At 49.5% G+C, this 19,791-nt stretch overlaps 7 protein-coding genes across 7 annotated transcripts; 5 read left to right on the top strand and 2 right to left on the bottom strand.

The window, feature by feature from the left end:
* Window positions 1–538: 538 nt before the first annotated feature.
* On the top strand, window positions 539–2,133 carry KD926_010054 (Zn(II)2Cys6 transcription factor domain-containing protein; the record flags this gene model as incomplete). The annotated part of the gene is made up of 2 exons (XM_053102561.1): window positions 539–681; window positions 735–2,133. The coding sequence occupies 2 exons, from the start codon at window positions 539–541 to the stop codon at window positions 2,131–2,133; spliced, it is 1,542 nt and encodes a 513-aa protein (XP_052953934.1).
* A 49-nt stretch (window positions 2,134–2,182) lies between these two features.
* Window positions 2,183–2,854, bottom strand: KD926_010053 (glutathione S-transferase family protein; the record flags this gene model as incomplete). Its single annotated transcript, XM_053102560.1, has 1 exon — window positions 2,183–2,854. The coding sequence occupies one exon, from the start codon at window positions 2,852–2,854 to the stop codon at window positions 2,183–2,185; it is 672 nt and encodes a 223-aa protein (XP_052953933.1).
* Window positions 2,855–8,586: 5,732 nt separating this feature from the next.
* On the top strand, window positions 8,587–9,888 carry KD926_010051 (uncharacterized protein; the record flags this gene model as incomplete). Its single annotated transcript, XM_053102558.1, has 3 exons — window positions 8,587–8,680; window positions 8,733–8,854; window positions 9,190–9,888. The coding sequence occupies 3 exons, from the start codon at window positions 8,587–8,589 to the stop codon at window positions 9,886–9,888; spliced, it is 915 nt and encodes a 304-aa protein (XP_052953932.1).
* Window positions 9,889–9,990: 102 nt separating this feature from the next.
* KD926_010050 (uncharacterized protein) lies at window positions 9,991–11,487 on the top strand (the record flags this gene model as incomplete). Its single annotated transcript, XM_053102557.1, has 2 exons — window positions 9,991–10,804; window positions 10,907–11,487. The coding sequence occupies 2 exons, from the start codon at window positions 9,991–9,993 to the stop codon at window positions 11,485–11,487; spliced, it is 1,395 nt and encodes a 464-aa protein (XP_052953931.1).
* A 120-nt stretch (window positions 11,488–11,607) lies between these two features.
* On the top strand, window positions 11,608–12,378 carry KD926_010049 (Ty1/Copia family ribonuclease HI; the record flags this gene model as incomplete). Its single annotated transcript, XM_053102556.1, has 2 exons — window positions 11,608–11,959; window positions 12,017–12,378. 2 exons carry the CDS (start codon window positions 11,608–11,610, stop codon window positions 12,376–12,378), a joined length of 714 nt encoding a protein of 237 aa, XP_052953930.1.
* An 868-nt stretch (window positions 12,379–13,246) lies between these two features.
* KD926_010048 (protein kinase family protein) lies at window positions 13,247–15,652 on the top strand (the record flags this gene model as incomplete). Its single annotated transcript, XM_053102555.1, has 3 exons — window positions 13,247–13,781; window positions 14,181–14,864; window positions 15,075–15,652. The coding sequence occupies 3 exons, from the start codon at window positions 13,247–13,249 to the stop codon at window positions 15,650–15,652; spliced, it is 1,797 nt and encodes a 598-aa protein (XP_052953929.1).
* A 1,696-nt stretch (window positions 15,653–17,348) lies between these two features.
* On the bottom strand, window positions 17,349–18,256 carry KD926_010047 (uncharacterized protein; the record flags this gene model as incomplete). The annotated part of the gene is made up of 2 exons (XM_053102554.1): window positions 17,349–18,058; window positions 18,157–18,256. 2 exons carry the CDS (start codon window positions 18,254–18,256, stop codon window positions 17,349–17,351), a joined length of 810 nt encoding a protein of 269 aa, XP_052953928.1.
* Between the last annotated feature and the right edge of the window lie 1,535 nt (window positions 18,257–19,791).

Genomic DNA, 19,791 nt, shown 5'->3' with positions numbered 1-19,791 from the left:
GGCGTGGTGGTAATGATAAAAGAGGCTTCACATGAATCTGGCTCCTTCTTTGAACGATATCAGGAGCCTTCACAGAATGAGTTGCATCCAACGAGCCAACAAAGCAAGTGACGACATTCCAGCGTGTTTTGCCCAGACTGCGCCACCTTTAGGGGCCGACGATCCAACACTTCCTCCAGTGATGCGGGGAGTTGCCGGCTCGGTGGAACTAGACATCCCATCGCGTCACACTGCGATACGACGCAGCAAATGAGCGTGGTGAACGCTGGGAGACATTCTGCGACCGGTCGGCATTCGGTTGATCCACGTCTGGCGGATGGGAGTAACAGGTCCTTTGGGAAATTCTCATCTTTAACTGTCAAGATCAAGATAGAAAGACATTCCCCAGGAGTCCAACAAATTCACTGCTGACCACTCAAAAAGGAGTGGGGTTTGCCTTGATTGATTGTTGTAGAAGAGGCGAAAACATCCCTCTTTGGACGAGGCTGTCACGTGACTAGACATTCCCCGCTAGTCCCGATCGAGAGAAGCTGGCGATATGCCTAAGGCCGGCCTTTCCGTGTCGGTCGGCGTCTCCATCGCTGCTGCCGGAGCTCAACAATCAATCACCCTCCGCCCAGGCAAACCACAATGCCCTTCCCGAGTGCTGGCTGTCAGACCTGCAAGTCTCGGCGGATCAAGGTCTGGAAGTAAATCCACGGCCTGGTCTCCCGCTGCACTGCTAACCACCGTAGGGCGCAGTGTGACGGAACCCTTCCCATTTGCCAACGCTGCATCAAATCTCGTCGAGAATGCTATGGCCTGAGGGACGCACAATCTTTGTCCTTCATACACAGCGAAAACCCCTTTGCTGATGGGAAGGTCAAGCGACCCAGGGGACCTCGGTCCAGTCGTAACCCGTCAAGTCACCGCGATGGCTCGGGCGACGTCAAAGCGCAAGCGATGGCATTCTATTTTCAAAAATTTCTACAAGCACCGAGAGAGACGCCGGACTTCATCCGGACTCTGGCCGACGATTATATGACCGGTCGAGAATTGTTTGCCTCATCGCAGTTGCTTGATACGGCCGTCTCAGCAATGGCCCTTGGCACCTTTGCAAGGACGCATCGGCATGCCGAGGCAGAGGTGCAGGCGTTCAAGGCCTACGAGCAGGTTTTGCGAAAGGTGCAGCCAGCCATTCAGTCTCTTGATTCGGGTACTGTCGATGTCTGTCTCTTAACTATCTTCTTCATGAGCCGATATGAAGATCTCGTGCATCACCCGGTCACGTCGGCTCCCGAGAGTCGCGTTACCTCGGATCTCCCCAGCTTTTCTCACCATGATGGCGCGGCCGCAATTTTGAAAATGTGGAAGGAGAGATTCCGTTCTAGTCATCCGCCAAGTGATGTCATTAAACATACTAGACGTGGCATGACTCGCTCTGCGCTACTGAGAACTCGAACATTACCCGATTGGATGCGGGATGGTAGTGAGTTCGGTGAATGTGGTTTGGGGCTGGCCTACGACCAGATCATAGTACGCATACTGGAGCTCCGGCAGCTTGCGCAAGACGCGACGTCTACGGAGGATGTTCTGGTCGAGACTTCAGCACTACACCAGGCGCTGGATGAGTGGATGTCTGCATTTCCCAAGAGATGGGACTTCCGCCGCCACAACCTGTCTGACCAATTTGGTCTCAGTCCCCAAGACTTCTATTCCCCCACCGTCTACAGCTATACTAGCTCCACCTACGCAGGGGTGTGGGCCAAGTACTACGCCACCAAGATGCTTGTTGAAAACGTACGCATTAGTCTTGGTCCAACCTATGTTCCGACGGAGGGAGTATCCAACCAAAGGTCGGACAGTTTCTCGTGCCTAGACAGCTTCGCCAATGACCTGGCCTCGACGGTGCCATTCGCTTTGGAGCGGTTTAAGCTTACATCCCCACCCCCACATAGCATCTCATTAAATACGGAAGATATCAAGCCTTACAACGCTACACTAATCGCGTGGCCTCTGACCATGGCATCAGGCATCAGCCGTCTAAAACCAGAGCAGCGATCATGGTTCAGATCGACAGTCGCCCGAATAGGAAGAGTAGTCGGAGTCGGGGTTTTTGAGTGTGCAGAGACAGAGAAATGGTTTGAACTCTAAGGCTTATGCAGATACAGGATGTTTTCACACAAACACTGGAGGGGGGGGCCTAAAAGTTGTTCTCCTGCAACGTCTTCTTCACCACATCCCTGTCCACCATTCTCTTCACCCACCCCTTGACAAGCGGAAACTGCTCATCATCAAGCTCCTCCTTGCTCAAGAACATCCCCGCCATCCTCTGCCACGGGATAAAGGCCAGGTCCGCAAACGACAGCTTTCCTCCCACCAACCAAATTCTTTCCTCGCCGAATTCCTCCTTCTGCTTCTGCAGATGACTTTCCAGCACACCCATCACGCGTTTGATCTCGCCGGCATACCTCTCCACAGCACTGGGCACCTTCTCCGGGTGGAACTTCTTGAACCAAGTCATCTGCCCATAGTACGGCCCTTGGCCAGTTGTTTGAAAGTACAGCCACTGCTTGGCGTGGTAGAACTCTGGCGTCCCAGGCTGGAAGCTCAGGCGATGTTCTTTGTCGTACTTTTCGATGAGGTATTCAATAATCGCGCCAGACTCCCAAAGCGTGAGCCCCGTATTCGGGTCCTGGATAGAAGGAAGTCGGCCGTTCGGGTTCACGGCTAGATATTCTGGTTTCTTGATATCGGAGAACGGGATAGGGTTGACTGTGTATGCGACGCCCAGTTCTCGAATAAGGATCTCGACTTTGAGGGGGTTGGGGCCCGATTTGCCCCAGAGTGTGATGGGTTGGACTTCAGAAGACATAGTCGATTTGGTCTCGGTAGTATGAATGCGACGTTTTCAAATTAGGATGCAAAGCGAATTATGAGGACGATGGTGAAAGTGATAATAGATTGCGGGAGTCAAGGGGCCTATTTATACAATTACTAGCCCCAACCACTTTATCAGACTTGATTATCTCGAGATTGCATTATAAATCCGACAAGAACCAACAATGAGGCGATTCAGAATTGCCTCGCAACTTCTCGCGGGTTTCGCCCGGTGCGGACTAGCGTGGTGGACCTGCCCCAGACGTACACAACTTCGTCTCGGTGGGAGCGGTTTAACTCCTGCCTAACTCCTATCTCCTCGATACGGAGGGCTGTGGGGAGAGTTAGGCATATTTGGAACAGACTAGACCTTTGCCTGTTAGTCCTGGTCACTTAGAGACAGGCGTACCCAAAATGCTTTCAATTTTTGTAGTTCAGAATCCTCGCGGGTATGTCCTAATTCGGAAATATGTACTGCGTGATTAAATCCGTTCAGCGATCAATGGGATTAACTCCGACCGGATATTCCAGATCAATGTGACAGAGTTCTTGTATATAAAGGACAGCCTCCTCAGATTTGATTGCTGGCAAGCAGCAAAGCTCTTCGTTCCAATTCAGAATATTTCATCTCACTCTCTCGAAAAAAATACCGTACCATTTGTGCCATGGCCCAAAGAATCGTCCTCATTACTGGTATGTCCTGTTTGTTCTTGTTCGAGACAACCTTTCTGACATATTTACAGGAGCCAACTCCGGTGTTGGCTATGCAACGAGCAAAGTCTTTGCCCGTGCACCCGGCAACTTCCATATCATCATGGCCTGTCGTTCACTGGACAACGCCAACGCAGCCAAGTCAGAGATCGAGCAGGAACCTGCCATCAAGAACTCTCTATCGACTTTGCGGCTCGACGTGACAGACCATGAAACTGTTTCCGAAGCCGCATCAACCGTTGAACAACGGTTCGGTAGACTCGACGTGCTGATCAACAATGCCGGCGTCAGCGGACTCAGCGCCGTTGACAACACAGCCCGACGGATGCGACTTTGTCTCGAAACGAACGTTATCGGGCCGACCATTGTCTCCGAGACATTTCGCCCTCTTCTTTCAAAATCCCCCAACGCCTACTCCATCTACGTAACAAGCGGAGTCGGATCCCTTACCCTCGCGGCGGACCCGAACTCGGTGACATACCGCGGGCTAAAGAAGGGAGAGGCCTACCGGTCGAGCAAGTCGGCCCTGAATATGGTCGCCCTGCAAGAGTGGGTCGAGGTGCAGGATCAAGGCCTCCCATTGAAGATCTTCATGATGTGTCCTGGGTTCGTACGGTCGAACCTCCGGGGTAGCAGCGAGGAAGCGCGGAGCGGATGGGGCAAGGCCGGGGATGCGGAGGTGGCAGGAAACACGGCACTGAGAATTGTCCAAGGAGAGCGTGATGCCGACGTGGGTAGAATTGTTCATAAAGACGGGGTATTTCCATGGTAGTTTGATGTATACAAGGGGATTTGAGGCTGCATGGATCGTGCCCAAGGGCATTGAACGTGTCACCCAAGGATCCTGTTGCACACATGGCCATGACAATATTTCTAGTATTCAATGGATCATCCATAATAAGATGAGAGGATGTGCAGCTCACACTAAAGGAGAGGTATACCGGAAATAGTATGTCTTCTGTGGCCAAGCTTCAAATGAGAACAGAACTGGCAATTGCCGATGAGCCTTAACAAGCTTCAAGAAGACATGCAACCGCAATTGCCGCGGTCTACCTTTTGGCTTGTCCAAAACTCTGGCCAAATCACACGTGACATAGGGACCGAGGTGGTGATATTACGAGTCGATCATAGTCCCACAATCGCACAGAGCGCGAACGAGGGTAAGAGGTTGTGCAGGCGTGGGACAGGCCGACGGCAATGGGGATTCTTGGCAGGCCTGGGCGGGTCTTGGCAGTTACGCGACTAAGCCCGATTGGGTTTGGTTTGGGGCATGCCTCGTCTATAGTTGCTCGTGTCTTGTATTGGTGCTGGCGACGGCTCTAGACAGAGAAGATCTGTAGCTGACTAGCAGCAAGGGACCGAGTAGCGGTAGGACTTCAGTTGCATTCGGCCCCAACTTCAAGCCTCAGCTTCCGACTTTCAACCCAACAACTGTGCCAAACCATGAATCGCTACTTATCATCAGATATCCGCTCTCAACCACTCTAACACACTCAATGGCACTTCGAAAAACCTGCTAAAGATCCAATTCGGTGAATGACCTCATGGTGTATGCAGTACCGAGGAATGTATCTGCATGCCGTGCTGTGGGGTTGTGAGACTGATATGTCGACTCGAGTGGGTGGACTGGTAGCGGTGAGGCAATCAATCTGATCTCATGCGCGCAAGGGGGACGCTTGGCTGCATTCCACGGCAAACATGCATAACACCACCCAGAGTTCAGAGTCCCCCGGCCCTGTATATAAGGCTGGTCAGGCCAGGGTGAAGTATGAATGTTCGTGAACAATACCAATGCTGCGGCCACCGACGCAGTGGTGACATCATCTATACGAGTTTTGCCTCTCATTCCGAACAGGTCTACATCTAAAGCCCCTAGTTGAACCCATCGTTAGTACCGTCGAGAGTTGTCTTCACGATGAGTACCTCGGTGGTTTTCCGTCCGCAGATACGGACCTCGCTTCGACTGGCCGCATCGGCCGGTAAAACCAGACCATGGCGTTCCTCTTTCCACCCATCGCCGTTCACGCCTAGAAGAGTATCCACCGAGACGGGCAAGTCCGCCGAGACCAATTGTGGGAACCATGTCGCCATTCTAGTCGGCCTTACGGCGCTCGGTATTGGGTCAATTCTCTACAGTCGGCGTCACAAGGCTGTTCCAGCGACCATTCAGGCGGGAAACCAGACCAGCTCCGATGAGCTGTATCCTTTTCCAGCCGAAATGTCTGAAGAGCAGATTTCGCAGCTCCCAGTAGAAAAAGCCGTTCTCACTTCCGCTCCTACCGTCCCGCCGCCGATCATCCGCGACCACCCCGTCCGCCTCGAAGTCGACCTGACAACTACGGAGAAGACATTCCAGCTGACTAGTCAATACAAGTACGAGGGATGGACATTCAACGATACAGTCCCGGGGCCGTTCATTCGCGCCCGAGTCGGTGATTTCGTAGAGCTCACATTCTTCAACAAAGACGAAAGTGGTCGACAACACAACATTGACTCCCACGCTTTCACGGGGCCCGGCGGCGGCGCAGCCCTGACAACGACGGAGTCAGATGGCATCAAAAAAGCAAGGTTCCGGCTCGTTAGTCCGGGGCTGTTCGTGTACCATTGCGCTGCGAATCCGGTACCGGTTCACATTGCCGAGGGCATGTACGGACTGATCTATGTCCAGCCCGAGAAGGATCTACCCCCTGTCGACAAGGAATACTACGTCCTTCAAAGCGAGTTCTATCACGAGCCACCCGAGATTGGAGATGACGGCCGTCCCATCAACACGGTTGGATTCTCTTACCCGAACGCCATGCGCGAAGAACCGAACGTGGTTGTTTTCAACGGAAGCGACTCATCCCTTACGAAGAACCCGTTAACTGCGAAGACCGGCGAGACTGTCCGACTATTTTTCGGAAATGCCGGTCCTAACCTTACGAGCTCGTTCCATGTGATCGGAAGCCATTTCCGAAAGGTGTATCGCGATGGTGGAGTGGTCAGCCCGCCAGCCGATATCCTGTCGACCGTGTCAGTCCCTCCAGGTGGTGCGACGATAACAGATTTGCAAATGATTGTGCCAGGAACATATACCCTTGTTGATCACGCTATATTCCGACTAGATAAGGGAGGGGTGGGATACTTGAACGTGACAGGGAAGCAAAGGCCGGATGTTTATTCGAGCGAGGAACCGCCAGCACCATGTGTCGGGTGTAAATTGCATCCTTGATAGATATACGTATTTATGAGAATTGAATAAAAGTGCATCTCTTGGGTTCAAGTCGTCGCTTCGTTTTCATCTATTTCCCATGTTTGTCCGTTGGTCATGGACGCGGGAGAAGCCCTAACCGGCAACATGTCTGCATGTTTGACATTTATATGCAAGATAAGTGAGACTATTGGAATATCAGTGGATTTGGATAACTAATATAGAATGCTGAATGTACACATGCCCAAAGGAGCTAAGCCAAGAGTGCGCCAAGAGGCATCATCATTGGCCGAGTGTCAGATGCGTGATGTGCAAACTACTGCCGTCCATGCAAAGATCAGCAATATACATAACCAAGGAAAACTGAGAGGAGTAAGCGATCCTCTTGGTAACCGTGTGAGGAAAACTGCAGGCCGGCACATGAGGTCTTGCCATTCTCACTACCCGCTGCAGCACGTAAGGTATCCTATATTATACGTACAGGCATATTCCCAGGTATGCTAAGGATTCCAGACCAGATTAACCTTTGTTCTACCTCATAGTTTACTCCGTAATATGGTCCTTGTTACGTCGAATCATTCCATTGTTTCTTCAAGGAGTATATTATGCCGTCTGCCCGCAACAAAGGACACCGATACAAAGAGCTGTGTTAACTGAATGAATACATTATACTTCGTTCTATTGTACAAAGAAAGATCAAAAGGGTAGTATATATATACAACTGCTCATTCCCCTTAATTCATTAGAACACACTTTCCAATCCTCCTCATACAGAGGCTATCATTTCCGCAAAGCTCACAGTTTTCGACCGCAAGCTACACAAAGCAGTTGAAGCAATGCGATTTATAACGCTGCTCAAGATACCATTCTGCACTCTGTTTTGCAAGAGAAGAAGTAAGTACACAGCGATCGATGACGTTCAAGTGGCCATCGACCACGACAGCGACAGTCAATATGATGACACCATCTGGAATGAGACCATTGTTGTGTTTGACTTACCCGACTTTGTAGCCAATTCTCCGATTGTGAACATCCTCGATCATATCCTTCTTCAGGCCCAAGAGCGTGTCCGCAGTGGAACTTGGTACAGTCCAGTTGGTCCGACTCCCCAAGGCTATTCACGCTTCCTAGTCACCTTACAGAACACCAGGCGAGATGAGGAATTTGAGGAGTTGCAGGACCATCTGAAAAGGTGCCTATCGCCTGGAGACCCGCCCTTCACATTTCAGCGCATGTCAATTGAGCTTGTTTACTAGCTCATCGGGCTTGGGTAAGACTAATAGGCCTGAAGGAACGACTAAAGACAAGAGGACTAGGATATAATGCCTCGAAGTTAATGCTCCAAACTTGATGATCTACGAATGTCCATCAGTGGTAGAGCATCACCCGAGCAATTGTCAGTGTTCTTAGCTATCCTGAGGATACTAGTTAAGGATTCTTGAGGACTCGGGTAAATTCCGACGTTGGCACAATCTATATCTACCACCCGACTCGGGTCATCCGTCAACGACACAGGATCTTGGCCGTACGGAGGGACATGGTCTTACGAACGTGCTTTATGCATACGATGTAGCTCGAAATTTTCTTCTGGAAATACTACTCTATTTTTGTACATACATATTTTGAGCTTAGACACGTCCCTAGTACCCCCTGGGAGGTCGTAGGCCGGGTCTCCCCCTCGGAGCACCTTGGTCCGTTGGACGCAAAACAATACTACTACGTACTACGAATTTCAATGAATTTATGATGAGCTGAATGCAGCACAAACAACAATAATTAGATGCGTAATCTGTATAAGGCTGAGAGTAGAGCAGCCCCTTTAAATAATGGAAGCTGGCGTTATCTGTAAGCGAGAGACACATGCTGTGTATCGTAAATACACCGTAGTTCTGGATGCTCTCATCTGGAAATACACCAAAGGTATGTACAGTGAGAATGGGATTTTCGCATTTGTTAAAAGATGTCCATATAGTGTTTGACAAGAATGGGAGCTTGATCAAGCGAAAGGTGGTCAACTCCACGCGGGTGATTCAACTGTTGAAATTCAAGGCTTTGGAAAGGTCAGAATACGGCCAAATTGCGGAGGAGAGAAAGGTAATAAAGAAATTGTCCTCACAAACGTCGCCTTCGTTCCAGGCCCCCATACAAACATCCTAGGCGCGCAGAAGATCAAGCGAGCAGGATATGACTTCAGTATGACCCGCAACACGATTTCACGAAATGGAAAGGTCGTGTTCAACGTGGAGGAGCATTCGTCGGGATTGTAGATTATTGAGAAGAAAGGAAGCACTTACTACGGCCTCGCAATGATCAGGAATGATCAGGATCCTCGCAGATCAGCGAGACCTCACATCCTGAAAGGAAACACGGATTTGTGGCATCGCAGGATGGCTCACCTTCATTGGGATGCGCTTCGCCATCTTCCTTAGGCTGCTCAAGGCGTCAAGATTGATGATTTTCGAGCGAAACAACATGAGGATCTTAAATCCGAGGTGTGCAGATATTCGGAGGCTCCGAGGCAGACTTCGAGGTACTCAATGATGACGGCTCAAGTACCTCTCCAACGCGTGCATTTCGACCTCATTCAAATGGAGCCTGCATTGAATGGAGATCAGTGGATCTCGCATTTTTATGACGAGAATACACGCTTTCACAACGTCTTTTCGCACCGGTTGAAAAACGGCTGCGTAGGTGCTTTCAACACCTACATTCTGCAGATACAGAATATTGCGAAAACAACAATCAAATTCTTCAAAAGTGACCGTGAGCAAACACTCGGAAATGCGGTCAAAGAGGAGGAAGCGCTCAAAGGAATCATTCACGAGTATTCCGTGGTCGATACGCCTGATCAGAATGGCGCTGCAGAGCGAGCAGGCGCGATTCTTATCCTGAAGGCAAGGAAAATGATGATTGAAGCAAAATTGCCTTGGGACCTCTGGCCCTGGGTCATCGGTGAAGCAGCGAATATTCCTAATCGCTCTCCTATTGCCGCGCTCGGATGGAAAACGCCGTTCGAGAAGCTCTCAGGAAAGAAGCCCGATCTCTCAGCCCTCCGTACAATCGGCTGCGTTGCCTACACAAGGCAGGAGCAACAGAAAAGCGATAAAATGGCTCCCCGCGCGTATTAAGGTATCCTCCTCGGCTATGTCGCCTCAAACATCTGGCATATATGGAACCCGAGAAAACAACGTATTGAAGAGGCAAGAGACGTGCAATTCGACGAAACGAGAATGTACGATCCCGCGCAACCGTTCCTTGAAGACCTCATCAGCGAGACGTCACCAGAGCCACCTACAGAGGTGCTTGACTTACCAAGAGGCGAAGGGATCTTCCTAGAAGAGGAACCTAACCGTATGGAAGAGGGAGAGGTCCCGAGAATTGAAAGAAACGCTCACGGATCGAATGACGCCTCAAATAGCGAAATCATGAAAAATTTAAGTGGTAGAAAGGTTGCAGAAGGTCAGGGGGTGGCCACCATTGATCATGTTGATTATCTCGCACAACCAAGCACCTTACCAACACCTGAATCGACTCCTGAACCCCACGTTGAACTTCACGATCAAGGGGACCGAGGCAACTCCAAGGCCATTCCTGGGGATTTCCCTGAAGATCCACCCCTTGAAGAACCCGCAGAATCTCCGCAGGATGAAGCCGCCTCCCGAATGCTCGAAGATTCGCTTCAGAACTCGATCTTTGAAGAAGAAATACGTATTTCTTCAGTACCTCCAACTACTCAACACCACGATTCCGCGCTACAAGAAGATCATGATTCGGCCTCCTCATCAAGATCAGGGGGTGGACGAGGCGGAAGACGTGGCCGAGGCAGAGGAAGAGGCCCTACCGATGACGGCGCTCGCGAAGAAAATATCTTGCAAGAAAGACGCGTACGGCAGCCACGGAAGGACATGAAGGAATACAAATCCTACGCGATGTTTGAACCTTACATTCAGGATCCCTACATCGTTGAAAATGCCTTTTCAATGGCCCTCGATCTCGCAGCAAGAGAGAGGAAACGCTGGTACCGCAACGAGCTTCCTCCACCAAGTTCCTATACAGAAATACTGCACCACCCGCTCAAGAACGAATTCCTATGAGCTGCACAGGTAGTAGTAGGAAATCTCAAGACAAAGGACTGCTTCACCCTAGTTAACCAAGAAGAAGCGCGTGATTCGCAGGTTCTTCCGTTGAAATGGGTATTTACATACAAATTCGATGAAAATGGCAACTTCATAAAAGCGAAAGGCCGCATCTGCGTCAGAGGAGATCTCGAGAAGGACACAATCGCTAACAATTTTGCTGCAACGGCGTCAGCCAGGGTATTCCGAGCCGTCATGGCCCTCGTCGCTGCTTTCGATCTCGATACGGACCAGAAAGACGCCGTAAATGCCTTCCTGAATGCACTACTCGATGAGGCCGTATACACAAGAACACCAGAAGGATTCCACACAAAAGGAAAGATATGGAAACTCAGAAAAGCGCTATACGGATTGCGCAAATCTCTACGCCTCTGGCAGCGAGCTCTCGCTACTACACTGCTCAGATTTGGTCTTATTCCCGTGCCTGAAGAACAATGCCTCTTCGTGAATGAATACATGATTGTGCTAGTCTACGTTGATGATATTCTCGTGATCAACTTGCCTACTCCGGAGGCCCGAGAGGCCGCAAAGCGATTCAAGGAAGCTCTCGCGGAAGAATATGAGCTTCGGAATATGGGGGAAGTGGGATAGTTCCTAAGAGTTAGAATCATTCGAGATAGATCTCGCAGAAAGCTTTGGCTCTGTCAAGGTACCTATCTCGAGAATATTGCCGTGAAATTTCACTTTCACGAACACGCGAGGCAACCGAATATGCCTCATTCAAATACGATCAACCTCGATCCCAACCCTGACGAGGCGCCGGAATCAAAGAAGAAGGAATATTCGATGAAAATCGGCTCAGCACAGTATCCTGCGATGATCACGGGACCCGATATTGCCTTTATGATTAATCACTTATCTGAAGCGCTCAAAAATCCCTCGCAGGACTACATTTGCGCTGCAGATCGAGTTATCGAATACCTCTACAACACGCGCTTTTTCGCGCTCGAATTCTCCGCTAAGGGAGAAGACCAGGAGGTTGCAATAATCACTTCAGATGCAGCCTACGGTGATCGACCGGACCGCCGCAGCTCGGCAGGATATCTCGTGAAGCTCTACAATGGTCCCGTTGAATGGAAATCAGGAAACTAACGCGCGGTTACAACCTCTACAACTGAAGCAGAGTTTCTTGCGCTATCCGAGGCAGCCAAGGCCGTATACTGGTGGCGCAGAGTTTTCAACACCATGGGATTCGATCCTCAACATGAAATGACCGTTTCCTACGATAACCAGCAAACCGTCCGTTTAGTCAACCATGAGGACGTTGAACACCGCTCTAAACTACGCCATGTTGATATTCATCGCTCGTGGCTCCGCCAGGAGGCTCAGCAAGGTGATCTACGCGTCAAATGGACCCCTACTAATCAAATGATCGCCGATGGCCTCACGAAGACGCTTTCCGCGCAACAACACGCCAAATTCGTGAAAATGTTGAACCTCGTCAACATTGAAGACCTCATTCTCGCTCAAGAAGGAAGATAATGGCCTACGCCAGGCGCTGAGGGGGTGGAAGATGACTAAACCGCTTATATCATCGCCTTACATGCGAACCGATCTACATTAATTGTATGATTTATGACGATATAGATCATGCAAATTCCGCTCATTTTATGACGATCCTGAAGCCCGGAACATCTGCACCCACGAGAATCCCACGCGTTCGAATCGGAGACCGTACACATGTTATACGAGCCTAAAATTATCCCTTATCGGTTATAGGCGTGGCCCTCACCAGTCATGGGAGACGCTTTACTAGCTATAAGAGGAAAGCAGGTTCATTGGGAAGTCCTTGAGAATGGCTAACTAGCACGGACTTCGATTAGTCACGAGTCACAGAGAACAAGGCATTTGATCCGCGATATGAGTTTACATCGCCCTAATACTGATTACGAGTCTCAGCGCGATGAGGGGGTGTGTCGCCGCGGATATGCACTAGAAATAAGCCCTTACTACTAAGGGTTGACCCTTTTTAGTGCAGCGGTATTTTTTCCACAATATCATTTTGAAATACCTGCCAAATGGTCTGCTCTGTGAAGCCCGACATCAGCAAGGTTCAACCGATCGGAGGAACGCTGGAGTCACTTCGGGGAAAGCTCCGAGACAACTTGTGAGGATCTAGGCCTGGCGATATCATTGGATTAAGTCAGTTCGAGCTTCAAGGTAAGTCATCTCTGTTCTCGCAACTAGGGTGAATTGTCTTAATCCAAATCATACAGATTTTCGAAATTTAGCCCTTGACCTCACATCGGCTTTGCGCGCATTTCCAGACATCCGTCAACTGCCCTCCGCGACCGGTCGTCGAAACCTTAGGGATGATCTCTCCGGCCTCAACTATGTTATCAGTTGAGACATGTTCGACATCGACCGGTTCCGTCCGCTGCTGAAAGAGATTTGGGATAAAGCAGCAGACAACGTTGTCTGGGACAGAGTATATGCAACTGTTGTCGAAGTCACGCCTCCCCCTAAGCCCATACCTTTCTCTGATCAAACGCCATACTCTCATACAACAAGTAGCTTTGTGAATTCCTCTGGGCAACGGAAATACACGGATACTGTGCTAAGACAAGAGTTGGGCTCCATATTCATTGGTGTCCCCAACTTCTTTGAGGTTTTCTTTCAAGGCGTCAAGGACCTTCAGACAATAACGGCAGCCGTCCTACAGGAATGCAAATGTGAGGATAATGCGTTATTTCACGAGGCCGGCTGGCAAGGTTGGCCTCCGAATGCACAAGAAAAGGATGTTCTGAACTGGCTCACGCGCATTTTTGAGGACATACTGAAGCTTGCTTCTAACCATACGTCTGAGGTAAAAGCTCGAACCATCATGGCCCGTCCTTCCAAGTCTTTAGAAGGATCCTCAGCGAGACGGAAGATAGATGTTGGCCGTTTCCCTAGGCGTAATTGCAAGTAATGTACACTTAGGAATATCGAATGATGAAGGTCTGATTCTTTCAATCTAGCTGCAAACGATGGTTTAAATACATGAAGAATAATAAGCAATCTAGCCTAAAAAGGCAGCTAGAAAGACATAACTTTTGAACCATGGAAATAACAGAAAAATCTGCATAATCCTCGGGGATCGGTAGTTACCAATACCGATGTCCGGAATAGGAAGGTCTCCTATGTGACTAGCGGTCACATAGGGTTGACAATAGATGTTGCTATAGCCAAGAACCAAGAAGAGAAGACAGCGGCTTCATATCACTAGTCGCATGTTCTTATTCCTAGAGAATTGAAAAGCAGAGCCGACCTTGATACGGCTTCAAACACGTGGCATGACTTAGGCCGATATGTGAGGGAGATCTTCAATACGCAAGATACGCGCCGATCTGTGCTAGGTTTCACCCTATGTGGATCTGTTATGCGCCTTTGGGAATTCGACCGTATCGGAGCCACAGCATCATCGTCTTTCGACATTAATCCAGAACCCCTTCGGTTCATATCAGCGATTCTGGGGTTCCTCCTGATGGATAACGAGCAACTCGGCTTTGACCCCAGCATTATCTCGTCAGAGAATGGAGAGAGGTTTATTCCAATCCATCGCGACGGACGGGAAGAACGTTTGATTCTTGAAAGGCTTGTAAAGCCGTCCTCCTGTGTGGCTGGAAGGGCGACTACATGCTGGAAAGCTCATCTGGATGACGAAGCCAAGACCCCTATTATTGTGAAGGACTCGTGGCAATACCCGGAGCGTGCAGAAGAAGGCGAGATACTGCAAGATATCGGGACACAAGGTGTGGTGAACGTGGCGCGGTATTTTCATCACCAGACAGTCAAAGCACAAGGCAACGTGGATGACGAATGCAGCAATGTGCGCAAAGGTCTTGATGTGACAAAAGCCTCTAACTGGAGACAAGTTCCCTCTCAAGTTTCTGAACCTAGCGACGTTCCCCGTCAAGGCAGTACGAGAAAGGTTAAACTCGGACAGAAGAGGTCATCCAGTCATACTGAGCCATCCCTACCACCAGGTAAGAGAACTCACTCGTGCTCACCGGTCCCCAGGGATGATCAACTATTAAAAAACCGTGTCCATCGTCGTGCTTGCGTCCGGGATTACGGCAAGTCCATTTATAGAGCAAGTTCCCGCGTTGCTCTTCTGAATGCACTGGAAGCGTGTGTTGAAGGCGGCTCCCCATAACTTTCCATAATCCCGAATACCAGTCATTGATTATGAATAGGTTATGTGTCGCTACACAAGAAAGCGGGGGTTCTACAAGGGGATATCTCTACCGGCAACCTGATCACCAACGAAAAGGAGCTCAACTGTTCTTGGCCCGCTTTCCTGATCGATTTGGACCTTGCTATCAGGGAACACAGAGATCAGGCATCTGGCGCAAGGGGCAAGACTGGAACAAGAGCCTTCATGGCTATAGGTTTGCTACTAGGAGAGAAGCATTCTTTTTGGCATGATTTGGAGTCCTTCTTCTGGGTCTTGTTCTGGATATGTATCCATTATGACGGGCCAGGCAAAGATATTGGGCCGACAGACTTTGACTGTTGGAACTATGACGACGACCAAAAACTAGCTAACACTAAAAAGGGGATCGTGGATGACGAAACCGATTTCGAACAAACGGCAAGGAAGTATTTTACACCCTACTACCGGTCACTGGTGCCATGGGTGAACAGATTGCGTCGGGTAAATTTTCCTAACGAGTCGCGAAGAAAAAGCAGTGACACAGGGATCTATGGGCAAATAAAACATGTCCTCCGACGCGCAGCGGAAGACCCAGATGTCATAAGCGATACCACTTAATCAAGATGATCTCTCACTGTTTTGGGAAGTTCAAAGTTTGTCCTCATGAAGCGGTAATGGGCGGGCAAGGGATATATAGATAACGATAGAAGTTCTGTTTTGGGGGTTTTGAAATTGGCTGACTTGAACGGTGCTACTAGCTCCCGCGATAGCCTATCATATAAGGCGGACGTCTAGCCGATCGCGTGTAGAATTTTTCGAATGTCTGTCGGAGGAAAATTGGCGCATGTAGGGAGCAAAGCGTACAAATCACATGGTATTGCTGAATACACTACCGAAATGTTCCCTTGATGTCTCCGACTACCGAGTGCTGACGGGTTTTGGATTTTTTGATAGATATCGAGAACCTCTGTGCCTGACTAGAAGTGTAGGACCACTACAGTAGGCTAAACAATAAGAGAATCCTGACATCCGTGTGATGACTACAGAACGCTGAATGGAGCAGCAGAAAATTAGACCAACTCACCCCGCTGAGCCAATGTACTATGCGGCGCCACATTTCCTCCAATACCCTCTCCATCCAATGAACGTATTTGAATGGGACCAGACAAAAATGTTTCCTGGTCTAAGCATCATCCTTAGACTGATGATAAATCCTTGAGGCACTCGATATTCGGCCATCACTAGTTGCCGCCCACGGTCCCTCATCTCATACAAGACCAGTGAAGTGCCAGAATGATTGGTCAAATGACAAGCTAGTGGGCTAGAAGCTGACTTCTCGCAGCTGGGCTTAGGGCAAGGAGCTAATGAATGACCGTCAGCTTTTACGAGTAGTTAGGTGCATATTAGTGCTTACTTCGGGTAGATGCCCCTCCTTTACCACTTGTCATGAACCCGAACACCCGGACGATCTAGACAACATCCTCTCTTCCGTCGAGCAATAGCTACAGCAGGCACTAAAATGAACGTCCCTCAACAATTATCTCAACCTGGCGATCCCATCGGATTATCCAGTTTTGTCAATCTGCACTAAAGTATAGCGCCTGGAAATTGGCGTGTGCCAATGTTCGTATCCCCTCATCCTCTGGTAGCGATAGAAAATACTGCAGTATTAGTGGAAAAGCCACGGCTTGCCGGCCCTGTCCACTGACAATCCTCACTTAGGGCACTATACCACATGTGGACGGAAGTTGTGTGCACGTAGAACTTCCGTCCAAATAAGGAAAAGCATGAAGTAGCGGCGTAGCATTCTTTGCAGCCCCTGCACTCTGCATTGGGAAGTAGTGCCAATCACAAAACATGGCAGATCTCCCCACCCCAAAACCTTCTGTGAGAGCGCCCAAGCAGACAACTTCCGACAAATAAAAAATGTTTAGGTAATCTGGGTTTAAAATCCTCTTCCTTTTATCCTCAGTTTGACACCATGTATGAGTCTGGTACGCGTCTAGGGATTCGAGAATCAGGTGAGCAACCCTGTCATTTTTGCGATGTAACAACCGGCTGTCCGAAGTTCTTTCCTTCGATCATCTAATTTAGCTATTGGGGAATGTCATTTGTTATACGGACTTATCTCGATGTTCTGTTCCATAAGACCCCAGTGATCTGACCTAGTGACCCACTCTGACTGTGGGCTGTGAGGAATAGGAACTACTGGCCGTGTCCCCACCAGCAGGGAGTGGAGCGACACGAATGGAAGCATTGGTCAAAGATATTACTATTTGGACATACATACATACACCTACTAAGAAATGCCTACTCAAGATGTTCTTGCATCTAACTCACTCCCAACAACCTCCCGCGCTGGCAACTCTGCAATCACCCCGGGATTCGCCACGCGCATTTCAGCTGGGTTCGCGCCCTCCAACTCCGGTCGAAAGGAATCAGCAGGTAACTCCAGCTTTCCAAAAAACCCACTCTTATTATCTGAGTCAATAGCAGCATCATCTCCCGGCGTCTGCTTCTGTCGTCGCCGTCTTCGCCGCCGCATGAACAGAGCCGCCGCAATTATAGCCGCAATAACAACCATCACCGGCACAACCACAGACGGCGCTATGACTTCTGCATTGAGGCTAGAACTCGCAGAATTCGACGGAATCGCCGTAATAGTGATCATACCGGGGCTTTCACTCGTCGTTGTCGTCGTCAGGGCAGATGTCGTAGTTTCCGTCCCCGTCCCCGTCCCTGTAAGCTGAGCCAAAGAACAATCCAGCACCGACTTGCTCGAAAGAAGCTCCACAACCTTCTGGGCGTCGGTGGTGTTGGTACTCCCCTCGCAGAGATTCAAAAACCGCTGGAAGGTCGACCGGACTGAATCCCATCCGTTGTCGCCACAGCTAGTGGAGTTATCGTCTTTGGCAAAGGCGTTGATACACTCCCGACAGAGACCGAGGGCTTGCTGGAACGGCGAGTTGGCTTCGCAGATGGAGGAATTTTTACTGTCTTGTTGGACCCCTAGGGCGGTGTCGTCTTGATTGAGTGATTGAGGTGTTAGAAATATGTACTGTTATTGTGCACTAGATATGTAGGTGGGGTTGGTGTTAGTATGGTGAGATGGAAAGACGCACTGCAGTCATCGTAGCATTGGCCTGGGATGAAGGTGATGTCCTGCCTCCGGGCGAGGCTAACTCCGGTAAACGAGTCCCATAGCGTTCGTGTCAGCGACATTATTGTTCGCTGTAAGTCTCACAGTCACACTGTGTGAGAGAGAGGAGATGGTATCTGGCATCGGGGGGGGAGGGGAGAGCGTAGGGAATCCCGCATCACGAAAGAATGCAGGAATGTGGAAAACACCAAGCTGGCAGTCATGTGGTTTGTGTTGGGAAAACAGCGAAGGTCATTGGAAACTCGCCGATTTGGCAATTGCTCGTATTTCGACAAGACAAACCGAAGGAGCTGCATGCTGGAGTGAACTGCTGCTTATGACTGGAGGAGTTGGAGAAACTAAGATGATTGGGGGGAGATGGACTGTCGATCTATGCAAGACTGTGGGCGGAATTGACCCTTTTTTGATTCCTACAGATTGTGACAAGGCTGTATCCATGTGCAGTTGGGAGCTTTTGTGTTGCCAGTTTTGGAATTGTGGGTAGTGGATCTTTAAGCCGTACGTGCGTCAGTCGAGCAACGTCTCCATGGGTTCGTGTGTACCGCGGATCATGAACCGATGGACCATGCGTTCGAGCTGGTCCTGGAACGTGGACCTGGATGGGGGATCGGGGGTGGTTGGGGGGCTACGGGTAGGGCTGTTACGAATATTCGTAGCGAATATTTATTCGCAAGATTTTTGGTTGCGAATAAAAACTGCGAATATTATTCGCAGGATTCCTTGATTATTCGCAATTAGAAAATTATTTTCATTTTTATATGTACGATATATATATATATGGCTCCAAGTAATTAGCCAATCCTTATACAATCCGAGTAAAACTACGCTGCCAGTTATACTACAAAGTATCGTTGGCCATCAGGATTGGAGACGCGAACGGTGCTCCACTAGGGACGATAAACCCTTTGTCAAGATTCTCTATGATGTACTGTCTGGCTGCCTCCAGCTCCTCGATAAACATCTTATAGAGAGGTCTATTGCTAATAGTCTCCACCGGTAACGTTTCCGGGTCTAGAGTCAGCCGGTAGTTCTTCTCACGCAGCGGTAGGAGCTGGTCAGAAGCTTTTTTAGAAAAAATATTGAGATAATTATAGTATTCCTTGGGAACTTCTCCCGTAAGTCAACAGCTTCTTGAGAATCAAGTATCGCGAGACGGTTGTCAATTACCTCCTCAATCTGCTAGAGAGTTATCACGCAGATCTCGCTCTTCCCTTTACGGGTGTGCCGGTTGAATCCTGCAGCCCTGATTACTGCGATCTCTATAATAGCTGGATAATACGTTGCCTTCCGTTGAGCTAGGACAGACATAGACTGAACATCACTCAGTCGAGGTAATTGCTGGCCGTATAGCGCCCTATTCATCTTAGCTAAATTATCACGACGGGTTTGTGCTTTTCGCGGGATTGGGGCATTGAATGCTCGTTCCCGACGTTCCATATCCGCTTGATGAGATAGGTCAGGAGATAGTCCCTTGAGGATCTGCCGGGAAATAAATATAGGGCAGCGATCCAGCGACACCCTGTGGCAGAAATATGTGGGTCTACCGAGAAGCGATTTATTCAACTAAGGAATAGGATCGTTTTCAACTGAATGAAGG

Source organism: Aspergillus affinis (genome assembly GCF_023601865.1).
Source record: "Aspergillus affinis strain CMG 70 chromosome Unknown NODE_76_length_176809_cov_89_000192, whole genome shotgun sequence".
Taxonomy (NCBI): domain Eukaryota; kingdom Fungi; phylum Ascomycota; class Eurotiomycetes; order Eurotiales; family Aspergillaceae; genus Aspergillus; species Aspergillus affinis.
Note: the sequence above shows the minus strand (reverse complement) of the source record. Positions and strands in the feature narration are given on the sequence as shown.